The 16,065-nt window shown below is 36.2% G+C and overlaps 2 protein-coding genes across 51 annotated transcripts; one reads left to right on the forward strand and one right to left on the reverse strand.

Moving 5' to 3' along the window:
- Positions 1-389: 389 nt before the first annotated feature.
- Positions 390-4,327, reverse strand: chchd2 (coiled-coil-helix-coiled-coil-helix domain containing 2). The gene is made up of 4 exons (XM_022679021.2): positions 4,125-4,327; positions 1,809-2,079; positions 1,067-1,247; positions 390-663 (listed from the first exon to the last, which is right to left on the reverse strand). Exons 1-4 carry the CDS (start codon positions 4,169-4,171, stop codon positions 653-655), a joined length of 510 nt encoding a protein of 169 aa, XP_022534742.1. The 5' UTR covers positions 4,172-4,327; the 3' UTR covers positions 390-652.
- A 1,462-nt stretch (positions 4,328-5,789) lies between these two features.
- Positions 5,790-15,756, forward strand: LOC103041487 (serine/arginine-rich splicing factor 7). 50 transcript variants are annotated; one of them, XM_049478762.1, is made up of 12 exons: positions 5,790-5,961; positions 6,857-7,098; positions 7,743-7,919; positions 8,443-8,523; positions 8,798-8,836; positions 9,530-9,574; positions 9,665-9,751; positions 10,519-11,789; positions 12,084-12,747; positions 12,858-12,894; positions 12,931-13,041; positions 13,152-15,756. In XM_049478762.1, exons 2-8 carry the CDS (start codon positions 6,869-6,871, stop codon positions 10,589-10,591), a joined length of 732 nt encoding a protein of 243 aa, XP_049334719.1. In that variant the 5' UTR covers positions 5,790-5,961; positions 6,857-6,868; the 3' UTR covers positions 10,592-11,789; positions 12,084-12,747; positions 12,858-12,894; positions 12,931-13,041; positions 13,152-15,756. The 50 variants fall into 50 exon arrangements, with proteins under 50 accessions (XP_049334719.1, XP_049334734.1, XP_049334728.1 ...); XM_049478777.1 differs by lacking the exon at positions 12,858-12,894 and having other exon boundaries at positions 12,084-12,525; positions 12,637-12,673; positions 12,968-13,041; XM_049478771.1 differs by lacking the exon at positions 12,931-13,041 and having other exon boundaries at positions 12,084-12,525; positions 12,711-12,747; positions 12,858-12,930; positions 13,115-15,756.
- The last annotated feature ends 309 nt before the right edge of the window (positions 15,757-16,065 follow it).

The raw sequence follows: 16,065 nt of genomic DNA on the forward strand, positions 1-16,065 counted from the left end.
AAATTGGCTTTTACTGTGTGTGTACAAGCATTATCCTGCTTAAAAATACGAAAAGGCTGCTTCTCTCAGTCCAAACGTAAATCCATTGTTCAACTTTGTCAATCTTCGATTTTATGTAGAGGCATGCCTAGTAGCCAATGATCTCAGACCAAGAGGTGGGCTACCCAGAGTTTTTATTGGGCAGCAGGGGGAAGAAGAATATGCCCTCCAGAGTTTTGCAACAGTTCAGGTTTTTTAGTAACATGACAGCATAGCTTGCTTATACACTAAACATTGAGGAAAGCTGAAAATGCTCATCACCACCAGCACCTGCTGCCATGTGCAAAATGAACTATACACATTTTGTTGTGTTCTCTTGTGGAGCAAGTGCCAAGAAGGGGAACAACAGCTTCAAAGAGTGGTTTTATAGTTTATTGTTTTTTTTTTGTTGTTCATTAACATTACATTTCTGAAACTACAGAAAGCTGAAAATATGCATTGAATCATTGCCATCATTAAAATGTACATATCTATTACACACAAGTCTTATACAGCATAATTACAATGGTTCCTTAACAGAAATAGTAACAATGTTAGGTCTCTTCTTGCACTCTTCTTTAATTAAACTGTATTACTGATGTAGAATGTGTTTTTCCAGTCACAAACTGCAAACTCATGACATCCCTAAAAAAAAGAGAGAGAGAAATTAAGTAAATATGTGAAACACAATGGTGAACACAATAATATGTTACAATGAACAACTTCAGAGCTATTCAGTAAGACTGACAGTGCCCACTAAAGGTGCAATACACATTTCATTTTGTCAGTATAATAAAATACCATAACTGTGTTATATAATATGCATCAAATATTAATGATCCCTTACCTAAGCATCGACTATAAATAAATAAATATATATATAAATGCAAAAATAGAGGCTAAATAATGACACAGTAGTGTTTGTAATCATACATTCAGACTGATTTGACTTAGCAGTACAATAGACTACATTCATATTAATATGTTGTAGTTTTATTTGATTCACTGTAGTGACTGAAGGGGAAAAAAAAAAATCACACAAACATACCGTTGGAGAATTTGCATTGTTTGAGCACTTCACTAAATCCCTCGCAGAGTTTGAGGTCGCTCTGTGTCTGAGCACACTCGATGAACTGCTTGAGCTCATACGAGCAGGGGTTCTGATGTGCCTGGTCCTGCTGATACATTGGCTGCTGCTGCTGGTACATGGGCTGAGCCTGATAGGGTTCCTGCGGGATTAATAAAGCAATTAATAAAGTTCCCAATTATTTTTCACACATAACTAAAGTAAATTGAAGTGTTTAAAATACTATTTTCTTACTTGAAATAATGTTTTATCCCACAAATGTTATATGACAAATAAATTATTGTAAAAAAAAAAATCTTTATCTTTGATAGAAAAGTTAAAAAAAAAAAGTTCAAACATATCAGATGTCAAACACAAATTCAGTAAGCTACTTTAGTGAAGTTAATGTTACTTGAAAAGATGAACAAATGTATAAAATGTAGAAAGCTGGCCACATAAATTAAAATACATCTTGTTTTGTGAATTACTTCCATACATAGAGAATAAATTATTTACACATTTCAATAATTCACACTATAGCTTTGCTAAGCTAGCAAAAACAAAAAGGAGGGTGATGCATTATGGTTATACCTAATGGTTATCGAGTCAGTTGAAATAATACTTCACAGTATTTAAAATTGCTACATTTAGCTAGTTATAGTTAGTGACAGATGTTTACCATGTATTATGGGTTACCCAAGGTTGCCAGATATACAGTAATTACCTGATAGGTGACATCAGGCCTGGCAGCCTCTGAGCTTCCACCACCACCACCACCAAAGCCACCGGTCATGGCATGGCCTATAGTGTGTCCAACGGCAGAGCCAACTGCTACGCCCGCAGCAGTGGTAGCCATCTGGGCAAACATCCCTGGCTGTCTAGGTGCTGCTGCAGGAGCAGCCACAGCAGACGGAGGGGCAGGAGCTGGTGCATAGGATGGAGGAGGTGCAGCTCTGGCCATTGGAGGGGGTGATGGTGCTGGGCGGGAGGAGTAGCTGTGGAGAACAGATCAACATGCGTCAATCACACTTTGTTTATAAGTACAAAGCTGATTTTTTTTTTTATAACTAATTTATTTTCTACACTTCAGACTATTATTAAAGACATCAAAACATGTTAATGGACGCATGTGAAATCATGCAGAAAACAAGTAGCAAACAAGTGTTTGGCCTCCACAACCCCCTGACCTAAAAATGATCAGCTGAGATGGTGATTTGGGATGAGCTGGAGCTAAATGTGGCTACTAGAAGAATCTAAAGTATAAAACATATTCTGGTATCTGCTACGTTTCCTTTACAAAATAATTCTGCATGTGTTCCTGTATAGCTTTAATGTCTTTAATATTACATTTTCAGTGTAAAATCTGGAGTATCCAAGCCAATCTCCATTTAGACCATGATTTTGGTCTGGTCTTTGAGGGTTAAGGTTAGGAGTGTGCCATATTGTATACCCTGAAATATTGTGATATTGTTTTAGGGCCATACGGGCCAGTACAAGACAACTTTTTTTGCTTTTTGTAGCAAAAATATTTACACTCTTTTTATTCCCCATTAAATATTATTATATCATTATTATATAATACTGGATATATACTTCAGTCCTGGATATATGGAGTGCTTTATATAGTATCATGACATGTTGGATTATAAGCTTACTTACTGTTACAATCAAGATTATATCATATGAAATAAAACCACCAAATTAAACCATCCAGAGTTAACTCCTTAAAATGCATTGTTCCATAAACGGGCTACAGGTGTAGGTGATACAAAACACTTTTTGTCTGCAGTAAACTAACTTATTTACATTCTGAACATTTGAGGGCTTTGAAACCTGCTACAGGAGAAGCTGCCTGTTCACTCTCTACTCCACTTAATAATTCCAATTTCAGTAACAGGAATCAACACAAATTCTGCATGTTTGAAAACAGATGTAAAAAATGGATAAAGATTATTGGGGGGGGGGGGGGGGATTTTGAGGATTTTTCAGATTTGTATTCTGAAAAACATTGATTTTTAAATAAAGCTAATTTTAGGATTTTATTCATTAAATTTTGACATTAGCAAATTTACTCAAACTTTTTATATGTTCTATTACAAGTACGCTTTTCCGTTATGTTCCTTATTAAACATGAACGCTTTTTTATGTAATGCTTGAATAGAAATTCTAGAAATTTAGTGGTGTAATGTCAGGAAGACAATTGACAAAAAATCTGGCCTGATTTTGATCAAGCTTGGGATGGCCATGTTGTTTATCATACGGGTTAACTCAGTGTTTCTCAACCAGGGTGCCGCGGCACCCTGGGGTTCCGTCTGGCTTCATCGGGGGTGCCGTCAAAATATTGCGCCTCACGTGCATATTTCCTTCCCAGAGTCAGCTCGTGTCGGGGTGTGTCCCAATTCACAGGCAGCATACTCTGAAGGATGCGACCCACAGAGGCGGTGTATTACTGCGCAGCTGTGACGCAATCTGTCTTCGAATACAGCCTCTGAAGGATGCAGCCCCTAAATTGGGACACACTGTAAAGTTTTTGTCCCCCCACGCGATGCACGCGCTATTTTATTTCATATTCCGCCAGCAACACCCCTCGTTCTCACCTGAAGTACTGCGCCAGCACCCCCCCCCCACCCCCACCCCCCGTCCGTAAACTGGGGTGCCTTGACATCTCGCATATATTTAAAGGGTGCCGTGATAGAAAAAAGGTTGAGAAACGCTGGGTTAACTTACTCAAAAATAACAAATTTTACTTTGGGCCATTACCTATTTAACCCCAAATGTCCTTAAAATAGATTATTAACCTTTACAGTGGCCAACATGGTACAACCATATTTATTCTAACCCTTAACGTTACCTGCTACACTATGAGCTTAACGTGTTTTTTAATAATCTCTTTCATGCAGTTTAGCTACAGTGTTAATATGTAAACAGCGCGTTACTGTAGGTTAGCTAAGCTAAATCCCTGAAGCCTGGTCCTCTAGCTGAGCTGACAGATCAGGTAAACCGCTATTAGCCGCTGCTAACCCGGCTTCAGTTATCTCACCTCGGGGGAGCCATCCTGGAGGTTCGGCTGCGGCTTCCTCTCGGCATTTTGAACGATATAATAAACTACAACCAAGTTTTAAACTCTGAGTCTCTCTATTAACTAGAGATTGTGTGAATTAAGGTAGTTAACTAAGATAAGCTCCCTAGCTGCCTGAGTCTCTGCTCGACCTTCTGGTTGTCTGCTAGCTAACACGAAACATCCGGGGAACTTTCCAGCATGTTATATCAGTTACATCACATGGCCTTTCAATATAAAAGTAGATTAAAAATATTTTATTTCTTAAATTTACAGTGTTTTCAGTTATTTTCTGATCTGTTCTAATTTGTTCTTTAATTATTACGGGCTTTACTAAAACTACACGACCTGAATGTCATTTATCAGGTGTTTCAGATTCCTTAAAAAAAAACACACACACACACAAACAGAACCTTTTGTAAATTTACATTCTGGAAATATGTTTTCTGTCTGGATAATGTGTACACTACTGTATAAGACAATACTTGATATATTGTTAAAGTCCAACCATTTTTGGTTTGCTAGACAGAGTCAAAAATTTGTAATAACAATATAACTTACACTACAAGTTTGGGACACATAAATAAAAATAAAGAATGACCAATGGTCTTACTGAGAGATAAATAAATAGAAGAATAAGTAGAAGATTCATCATAAACATTAATAACATATATGATGTGCAATGTTACAGCAGAACGGATGGATGAACAGAAAAAGTAAATATACAAATAAATATACTATATTTACTAATTTACTATATATACAACAGAATATAGAAATATAATACATATGCACATAGTGATGGTGGTGGTAAACTATGACTATGCCAGTCCTCTTTAATTTAGATATTACATAATAGAGCAGCACTAACAGCAGCAATAGGTAAAACGTTTTATTGCACACAGTAATAAATAGTAAACTCCTGTCTACGGAGAGCAGTCTAATGTCAGAGGGTGGTGCATGAAGTGGAAAATATTTGTATTAATTGTAATATCAATATACAATACAAGTTTGGGACACATACATATAAACATAGAATGACCAATGGTCTTATTGAGAGATAAATAAATACCAAACAAATAAGGAAATATGATTAATATCTATTTTAAATATCTACTGAAAAAATACACCAACAAGGAAATATGTTTGGTACTTAAGAATTGAGTTTAAAATAATGTATAAACATTTATATATATATATATATATATATATATATATATATATATATATATATATATATATATATATATATATATATATATATATAAAGTGTAAACATTATATTAAGCCACAAAGTAATTCCAATTTAGTGGAAAACTAAAAAATGTTTATTTTAAATGTTAATTTTAATAAATATATACAATGAAATCTAAAAGTGATACAGACCTTTATTAATTAATAGAAAACACTACTATTAAGGTGCCATAAAATATTATTTTTAATTGTCTTTAATTGTTTTAAATAATTGTTTTATCAGATCATTTATTATTTAATCTGTTAATAAAAAAGTTATTTTTATTGTTTTGTTGCTTGATTGTGTAAATGTGTCTTATATAATAGTATATCGCTGTCTCATAACTTAATAATGCCTTACAGTTTTGTTAATTTTTTATAATAAAATAAAATGAATGATACATCGCTTTTCCGCTTCCTGCTGTCAGACTGATCCTCCCTCTGAGCTTCGGAGAGAGCGGATAGCGCTATCCAGCTCCTTTGTGTCTGATGTCTGTTATTAATCTAAAAAACATCGCGCTATTTTATTTACAGTGCGCTGTTTAATGAAGCTACGGAACACTGGATATAATAATAAAGTAAAGAGGTGAGATTTACTGTTATTCAGCCTGTCGAGTTTGTTAGCCACTTAGCTAGCTAGCATTAGCCAAACTAGATAGCTTTAGCCCAGCTAGCCTAGCTAGCTAATGTTATCGTTGGAAATTTGGCAGGAGTCGCATTTATTATTCTTATAGTTAGCTAAAAGCAACACATAGAATTTCATACAGAACACAAAACAATATAACTAACGTTAACCTATAAACAACCAGACCTAAGCCATAACATGTCAATATAAACAGCTGGAAAGTGTACATTTAACCTGTATTTTGTGTGTTTTAAATTGGAGACAGAACAGCTAATCCTTTAGCTCTTTCCGCTTCTCTTGCTTTCGTTTTTACAGAAACACAGATACCTTTGTAACTATTGGAAGTATAAATATTTATTTTTAGAGAAATTACAGAGGGAACCAGAGAGCGGTGAATACTGTTTCCTACACCTTAAAAAACTCTTTGAAATTTGAGAAAACTTGTAACGTTACAGTATAACGTCTGACTGACTTCCATGGCAACACATTTAGTTTCGCCTAACAATGGACTAAGTCTCAGTGAAGAGAAGAATTATAGGTCTGACAGGTGAAATGCAGTAAAATAAGAAAATAAAAAGCAGCTTGTCTGGGCAATACAGCACTGCTAATTACTGGACTACTACAAATAGAGATGTTCTAAAACGTTTGACTGGTAGTGCACAATGTCATAAAACACGCCAGTATGAATAATACAGTTAATACGAAAACCCAAATAAATGTGAAAAAATACATTTAAATTCAAAACAATAAAAGGAAAAAAATAATGAAATAATAGTGTCTGATGTTGACAATTGTACAAATAGTGTTTTTTTCATATTGTTAAGTCATTAATTGTTGTGTTTTCTTTTTTTTTCAGATAAGGTGAGGGATGTCCTACTATTCCTCCTCATCATCTCGCGGCTCGTCCCGCAACTCGGAATGCAAAGTGTACGTTGGAGATTTGGGCAGTGGAGCTGCTAAAGCTGAGCTGGAGAGAGCTTTCAGCTACTACGGCCCTCTGCGCAGTGTCTGGGTGGCAAGGAACCCACCTGGTTTTGCCTTTGTGGAGTATGAAGATGCCCGGGATGCAGAGGATTCTGTGAAAGGAATGGATGGAAAGTAGGTGCATCAATGAATAAAAGAGTTATTTGGAAATTTCTTTCTTTAAAAAAAAAAATATATATATATATATATATATATATATATATATATATATATATATATATTATATTTCTCTTACCATTCCACTTTTTATATATTGCATTTTTATCAAATTCTGTTTTCTATTTAAAAAAAACCAGCTTACAGACCAATTTAGCATGCAATTAAAGAAAACAAAAATGCCACATTTAAGACACAAAAAGTAAAGCAATTACTCATATACTGTACAGTTTCTACAGATGTGGTTAGAAATTTCTGTATATTCATTATGAACCTGAATAGCATGACTATAATAAATGCATTTTTAACTGTTATTTTTTTAAAGATAAACAAACATACATATACAGTGTTTGTGACAAAGGACATTAATATTTGGTTGGAAGTCATTCATCAACTTGCAGCTTGATGCTTGCTTCTAGAAGAATTCTGAAATAATTCACATAGTAAAAATGTATGGACCATATTTTTTGGACTTTTAACAAAAGTCCACATATTTTAGGTCAATACCTATTAGATATAATCAAGGTAATTAATTAAAGTGACCATAAGAAAAATACATCAGGCAGTTCTGCATCAACTCTATTGTCCATATCCTTTTTTAGGGTTCTCTGTGGATCTCGGATTCGCGTCGAGCTGTCCACCGGCATGTCCCGGAAAAGCCGATTTGGTCGACCCAACCGCCGCCAGTTTGACCCAAATGATCGCTGCTATCAGTGCGGAGACAGAGGACACTACGCTTATGACTGTTACCGCTTCAGCAAAAGGGGGCGTCGTAGCAGGTAAAACCATCACTAATGAAGCTAGACTGTCACATTGTTATGGTATTTGAATAAGAAGATTAATTACTTCCCACACACTTCTTCACTGTGTGCAAACTTTATATAGCCTTTGGATACATTTTGTTTCATATTTTTCAAAATGATCGTGAGGTCTCAAAGGTTTTTAAGTCTGGTGGTCTTTTGTTGGCCTTAACATTTATCTTTTCAACACAATTCATCACTTTCAATGTCAGTCTTCTGATATTTTGCAATATCTTTGGAATTTTGCTAAAAACGGAGAGACACTTCTAAAACAGATGTGAAACATAAGTGTATGACAAGTGTATATAGATTTTTAAACCGGTAAATGTTACAGAGTAAGAATTTGCTGTGTGTGACAATTATCAAAAATATGACTATCAAACTACCAGCAGAGAGCAAGAAACTAACATTGTTATTATTAAGTTATTGTTGTTATTAAGGGATGACAGATGATAAAAAAAAAGCTATATTTGCGATTTTACAAGTTTTGTTTATTTTGTAGGTCTCGATCTCGCTCTCGATCCAGGTCCAGGTCCAGGGGACGACGCAACCGCTCACGCTCCCGAAGCCGCAGCAATGAACGGTAGAACATTTTTAAAAATTATTATATTCAAACTGAATTGTGTTTAATACTTAGAATAATTAAAAAAAATAAGTGAAGTCTATTCATTTAATTATTTGAATGTGGCATATTAGGTGCTATTACAGTAGGTCATAATTTTAAGGACTGTGTGGCCCGATTAGAGCTCTCTTATTAGAAAACAGAATTTACCCCACTTTTTTAAATGAGTAGATGAAGCCTGTAGAAACTATTAAAACTTTCAAAACTTTACATATTTTCTTTTCTAATTTTGCAGGAGATACCATTCTCCATCTTATTCAAAACGCAGGAGCAGGTAAGCTGTTGTGACTTGCTGTTAGATAACTGTGGCAGTATCAGTCATTGCAAATGTTAATAATGTTTTTACTCTGCTAAAGCACCTGAGGACATATTTTTGATTTTAATTTATGGTATTATGCTTAACCTTGGTGTTGCATGAAAATAATCAAATACAAAGCAGAAGTAGAGGCGCGGTACAGTTCTTATAATAGTAATAAGGAATAGTATTGTCAGCGTAATCTTTTTTTTTTTTTTTTTGCTTTTTTTTTTTTTTGCATTTTAAAATTGTTACAGTCCTTATGTGTTTGGTTTTTATTAATAAACAAATACCTTTTTTCCAGTAATGTTCAGTGAGGCACCAAAATTATCACTTTTACATCCCAGCACATATACCAGCAAAGAACGATATATTAATACCAGCAATACTGTAATAATCATTTTTAGTCATATGTTTATGTGAGGCGTTTTATCTTTGTCATATATTTACTTTAGCACTGCTACCCAAGTTATTTGTGTCTTTAAAGTTTTTACAAAGACAGACAGTCTTTTGATAAGTAAATGCTGTGATCAGTGATGCTGAATGCTTTATCGCATTTGATTTATCAAAGTGTAGTGTAGCACACAGTTTGACTAATCATTTAACTAAAAAAGTAATACGCTTCCATTTTTCCAGTCAAAATCACAACCCTAATCGTAATCCTAATCCTAGGTCTGGTACTCCAGCCCGCTCCAAGTCCAGGACTCCTGTTCGGAGGTAAGGAATCAGTCTCAAACCAATTTTACTTTTTTTCTGTCCAGAATCAGCCCTTATTTCAAACTGCCATTTGATTTTGTTTCCTTCCAGTCGGTCTCGGTCTCGCTCTCGGTCCAGATCTTTCTCGCGATCTCGCTCTCGATCCAGGTCTCGCACACCCAACGCTAAGAGGGACAGGTAACTTTTTGGTGTCAATCATTGTATTATAATATCTGCTAGTTTGTTACTTTTATGACCTTATATTTTTTCTGCTCTATTATTTAATTGTTTGAAAGCATGTTTGTATATAATAAAATATGTCGATTAGAATGTTTTATAGTCCCTATACATTTCTATCACATATTAAGGAAGTGATTTAGCCTTTATGAATAGCTCAGATTACTTGGCTGCTCTTAGTCAGAACAAATTATTTTGGTTAAATTGAGATTAGGCCACCATACATGCACACAGTTTTCCCTGGAAGACCAGCTTACATCTGAGGTAAGCCAGTCTTTTAGCCTGACCAAGCAGATGGAGACCCTTCGACGGAGATGGATGGACCGAGCAGGTGCAGGAAAGGCGGAAAATTAGAGGCTAGGGATTTTGACACACTCCAAAAACAAGCCCAGCCCATTCCCACTTCATTAAGAACTTGAAAAATCCCTTTTTGGAGATTACAGTCTAAAATGTCTTGTCCACGTCACACTTAGGTTCAGAGCTAACTCACACACATACACCTCATGAGCCTAGACTCCAAGAGCCAGTATATTATTAAAGGCCAAGGGCGGTAAGGGGAGGGACGTGTGATAAAACTTGGGGAATCTTCTCTTCTCTCTTCTCCCTCAGATTCAGCCTCATGTTGGTTAGCTACAGAGGGTGACCGAGATCGCAAATCTCCAAAAAAAAATGTCATGATCAGACAGCGGTGACCAATTGCTGCAGGCTGTTCTTGTTTTTCTCTAAAGAGTGTGGGAGTCGACGGCTCAAGCACTGACCAGGGTTCATCCTTGCCATGTTAAACGTCCTCCAGGAGGGTGACAAAAGAGCTAACCTGAGATCAGCCTCCGCCACGGTGATTTAGAGATCGTCCGACGCACAGTTCTGACAAGACACCTCCTGCGCGTACACAAACAGTTGTTCCACCCACCCCACTCCTATCCCGAACCTATGCACTACTACTACTACTACTACAGCAGACCAGAATGCCCCCCTTCCCTCCAAAGCTCCGCCTTCTTGCTTAGCTTCTGAGAAGGGTTGTGAGAGAGAGAGAGGAGAGAGAACTGGCGAGAGATCAGACTTCAAGACCCTCCGAGTGTGTCTTCGAGTTCTAGCATCCGTCGCTTCTCTGTATGTTGTTTCCGCCACTGTCTCCTAAAGGTAACCAAAACCCAAGAGTTAATGTCCTTCTTGATATGAGCCCTGGTTTACAGTAAAATCCAGATTCTTTTGTAAACATTTGCTTTATGCAGTGTGTGTAGAGCATGCACTGATTAACACCGCTGTGAATGAGTGAGTGAATAATTGAAAAGGCCTCCATTTCAACATTGTTTTTAACATGCTCTTGTCGACTTGTCCCCTTAATTTTCTCCTTTTTTTATTCTAAATACCATTTTAAAGAGCATGATTGATCACTGACCCCTGATTGATTTGATTAGCTAAAACTTGATTTCTGATCTCATCAGTAAAAATGTAATGTTAGGTAAGAGAGAGTGAAACTCCATGTAAATAAATTGTAAAAGTTTTTATTAAAGATACAGTATTGTTACCATTCAAAAATTCATAGCTAATAATAGAGTTTCTAACAGTAAGAAATTTGCATTATAGAGATTGAATTTTGGATATAGTCCAGTAAAATTCTGTCAACTGTATCCTGATAGAATTTATTCAGCTCTGGTCTGACAAAATTCCATCTACTGTAACCCAACAAAATTTCAGACAGAGTTCCTTCAACTGTAACCCAATAAAATTTCAGACAGAGTTCCTTCTACTGTAACCCAATACGATTTCAGACAGAGGTCTGTCTACTGTAACCCAATAGAATTTCAGACAGAAGTCTGTCTACTGTAACCCAACAAAATTCCAGACAGAGGTTCGTCAACTGTAACCCAACCAATTCCAGACAGAGGTCCGTCTACTGTAACCCAATAAAATTTTAGACAGAGGTCTGTCTACTGTAACCCAATAAAATTTCAGACAGAAGTCTGTCTACTGTAACCCAACAAAATTCTAGACAGAGGTTCGTCAACTGTAACCCAACCAATTCCAGACAGAGGTCCGTCTACTGTAACCAAATAAAATTTCAGACAGAGTTCTTTTAACAGTAACCCAATACAATTTCAGACAGAGGTCCATCTATTGTAACTCAATAAAATTGCAGACAGAGATCTGTCTACTGTAACCCAATAAAATTTTAGACAGAGGTCTGTCTACTGTAACCCAATAAAATTTCAGACAGAAGTCTGTCTACTGTAACCCAACAAAATTCTAGACAGAGGTTCGTCAACTGTAACCCAACCAATTCCAGACAGAGGTCCGTCTACTGTAACCCAATAAAATTTCAGACAGAGTTCTTTTAACAGTAACCCAATACAATTTCAGACAGAGGTCCATCTATTGTAACTCAATAAAATTGCAGACAGAGATCTGTCTACTGTAACCCAATAAAATTTCAGACAGAAGTCTGTCTACTGTAACCCAACAAAATTCCAGACAGAGGTTCGTCAACTGTAACCCAACCAATTCCAGACAGAGGTCCGTCTACTGTAACCCAATAAAATTTTAGACAGAGGTCTGTCTACTGTAACCCAATAAAATTTCAGACAGAAGTCTGTCTACTGTAACCCAACAAAATTCTAGACAGAGGTTCGTCAACTGTAACCCAACCAATTCCAGACAGAGTTCCATCTACTGTAACCCAATAAAATTTCAGACAGAGTTCTTTCAACTGTAACCCAATAAAATTTCAGACAGAGGTCCGTCTACTGTAACTCAATAAAATTGCAGACAGAGGTCTGTCTACTGTAACCCAATAAAATTTCAGACAGAGTTCCTTCAACTGTAACCCAATACAATTTCAGACAGAGGTCCATCTATTGTAACCCAATAAAATTTCAGACAGAGGTCCGTCTACTGTAACTCAATAAAATTGCAGACAGAGGTCTGTCTACTGTAACCCAATAAAATTTCAGACAGAAGTCTGTCTACTGTAACCCAACAAAATTCCAGACAGAGGTTTGTCAACTGTAACCCAACCAATTCCATACAGAGGTCCGTCTACTGTAACCCAATAAAATTTTAGACAGAGGTCTGTCTACTGTAACCCAACAAAATTCTAGACAGAGGTTCGTCAACTGTAACCCAACCAATTCCAGACAGAGGTCCGTCTACTGTAACCTAATAAAATTTCAGACAGAGTTCTTTCAACTGTAACCCAATACAATTTCAGACAGAGGTCCATCTATTGTAACCCAATAAAATTTCAGACAGAAGTCTGTCTACTGTAACCCAACAAAATTCCAGACAGAGGTTCGTCAACTGTAACCCAATCAATTCCAGACAGAGTTCCATCTACTGTAACCCAATAAAATTTCAGACAGAGTTCTTTCAACTGTAACCCAATAAAATTTCAGACAGAGGTCCGTCTACTGTAACTCAATAAAATTGCAGACAGAGGTCTGTCTACTGTAACCCAATAAAATTTCAGACAGAAGTCTGTCTACTGTAACCCAACAAAATTCCAGACAGAGGTTCGTCATCTGTAACCCAACCAATTCCAGACAGAGGTCCGTCTACTGTAACCCAATAAAATTTTAGACAGAGGTCTGTCTACTGTAACCCAATAAAATTTCAGACAGAAGTCTGTCTACTGTAACCCAACAAAATTTCAGACAGAGTTCCTTCAACTGTAACCCAACAAAATTTCAGACAGAGTTCCTTCAACTGTAACCCAATAAAATTTCAGACAGAGTTCCTTCAACTGTAACCCAATACAATTTCAGACAGAGTTCCTTCAACTGTAACCCATCAAAATTCCAGACAGAGTTCCGTCAACTGTAACCCAATAAAATTTCAGACAGAGGTCCGTCTACTGTACCCCAATAAAATTCCAGATAGTGGTCCGTCTACTGTAACCCAACAAAATTCCAGACAGAGTTCCGTCAACTGTAACCCAACACAATTCGAGACAGAGGTCTGTCAACTGTAACCCAACACAATTCGAGACAGAGGTCTGTCAACTGTAACCTAACACAATTCCGGACAGAGGTCTGTCAACTGTAACCTGACAGAATTCTGTGAACTGTAACCCAACAAAATTCCAGACAGACTTCCTTCAACTGTAGCCAGACGGGTGTTCTGTCAAGTGTAGCTAGACAAAAGCCCATTAACTGTAGCCAGACATTAAATTTGTAATTATTGATCACTTGACTAAGGCAAGTGTTTTCACAAATTAAAAAGTGCCATTTGGAGCAGTAGAGTCGGCAAGAGCCTGTACAAAAATAAAAACAATATTGAGCTGGAGGCAGTGTGTGCGTGTATGTAAAATGCACATGCAGCACTGTGTGTATGTGTGGGTGTTTTTTCACTTATCTAACCATGGTTTATAGGGCTTCTTTGGGTTTTTCTCAACTGACAGAGGCATTGCAACTACAATAAGTTCAACCACAGTAGTGTGGATATCTTCCTGGTGCTGATGGTAAAGTATGAGGAAAACATTTCAGAGTAGGTGGATCATACGAGAGCAGTGCTCCTGGGTTGTGAACTGGTAATAATATCTGTCTCGAGATGATGCACTATAGCGGCACAGTCAAGAGCAATCTGCTCTTGACAGATCTCTTGGCAGATTAAATCTGCCATCATTTAATTTTATGGTCTTAAGTAACTTGCTCTCAGCTCCCTCCCTGTTCTTTAATTCTATAATTCTGATATTTCTTAAAGAGTCCATATCAAACATTAGTCTTGATTTTTTTTATTCTGTGTTAAAATGGTAGCTTTATATACATACATTTATACATTTATTTATACATATACATACATTTCAGAATTACATTTTCAGATAAAAAAAAAAACAAAACATAAAGCCACAAACAAGATTGCAAGTTAATGCTTTGTAATTGGTAGTTGTGCGATTGGTTCAGTCGGAGAGAATTTAATTTATGTAATCGGATTTTCACAGCACATTTTACACCTTACAAGTACATTACAATTAAATATTTTAAATGTTTTAAATGGCATGTAAAAGTAGTTCACATATACCAGTACACCCTTGAGATTAAACTGTTTATGATATGGGCCCTTTAAGCTTTTGGAGGATTAAATTGCTTACTATTATATTTTATAGCTTTAACAGAATTAGAGCTGTTCCTGTTGATTTTATTAGTAATAAAGTAATTGGCAGACTCTACAAGTTAGTTGCCCAGTTAATTTAATGGTTTAAAAAAAGACTTTTTTTTTTTTTTTTGACGTAACACTTTCTGGTACATACATAATTTAAAAAGAGTATTCATGGTGTCAATCACAGCTGATTAATAAACCTTTTTCAAAACTAATCAGATGCATTTTATTAATCGTGACTGCCCTATGCAGACTTTTCTTTAGATATTTAAGTATCTGTTGACCCCAAACACTAACCCTGTGAAAGATTTGAATCTGAAAAGGTTGGTAGATGAGTGAGCATTGAAGCAGAGCCGTTGAGTGAGAACAGGGGCAGAGCTGTGATAGGTGTTTAATGGCTGTGGCTTTGTGTCGAAATACACATGCTCTGCATTCACTCCCTGTTTCTGTCTGTTCCAGCCGTTCCAGGTCCCCCAGCCAGAAAAACAGCCCAGCCCCAGACGAAGACCTGGAGAAGAACCTCTAACTCAATCACTTAACTTCCATACTTACTTATCTTACTTAGTTTCCTACCCCATATGAAGGTGTATCTTAAATTTGTTGGTGTTTAATTTTGTTGTTAAGTTTTGTTCAATCAGTTTTTGTTGTTGCTTTTGTTTATCCCAACATATTTCCACAGTTTATCCTGAAAATAATAGGGTAGTTCTGGCTCTTATACATGTGTGTATTTTTCTTTCTTACATAGTAAACGGAAAGAAATGATAGATGGTCTAAAAGGGCTGTTTTTGTTGTTTTGTTTCCCCCTCTCACCCCTGATTGGTGTGTAGATGTACACTGGAAATGAAGAAATTAATAAAGAGTTTGCAGCATGATGTGAAGGAAGTTAAGTATCTTGGTGAATAAATGCAAAATCACAGAGTCTTGAGGGTCACAGTCATGTTGCTTCAAGTCAATCACGTTCAGATTTCTCTGGCAATATTGAATAAAGAGCAATATAGGATTGATGTAAATCAGCAGATCATTGTTATATGCATACAAATACACTCAATTCCATTAAATTATTAGATATTTAGAGCACGATTTTGTTAAAATACTGTTTATTTCAGAGCTTATAAACAAACTGTTATTTTGAAAGATATTAATATTGTGGTTATTTATCATTCCATTGAATCTATAGTTTA

The sequence above is a fragment of the Astyanax mexicanus genome, chromosome 4 (assembly GCF_023375975.1).
Source record: "Astyanax mexicanus isolate ESR-SI-001 chromosome 4, AstMex3_surface, whole genome shotgun sequence".
In the NCBI taxonomy this organism is placed as follows: domain Eukaryota; kingdom Metazoa; phylum Chordata; class Actinopteri; order Characiformes; family Acestrorhamphidae; genus Astyanax; species Astyanax mexicanus.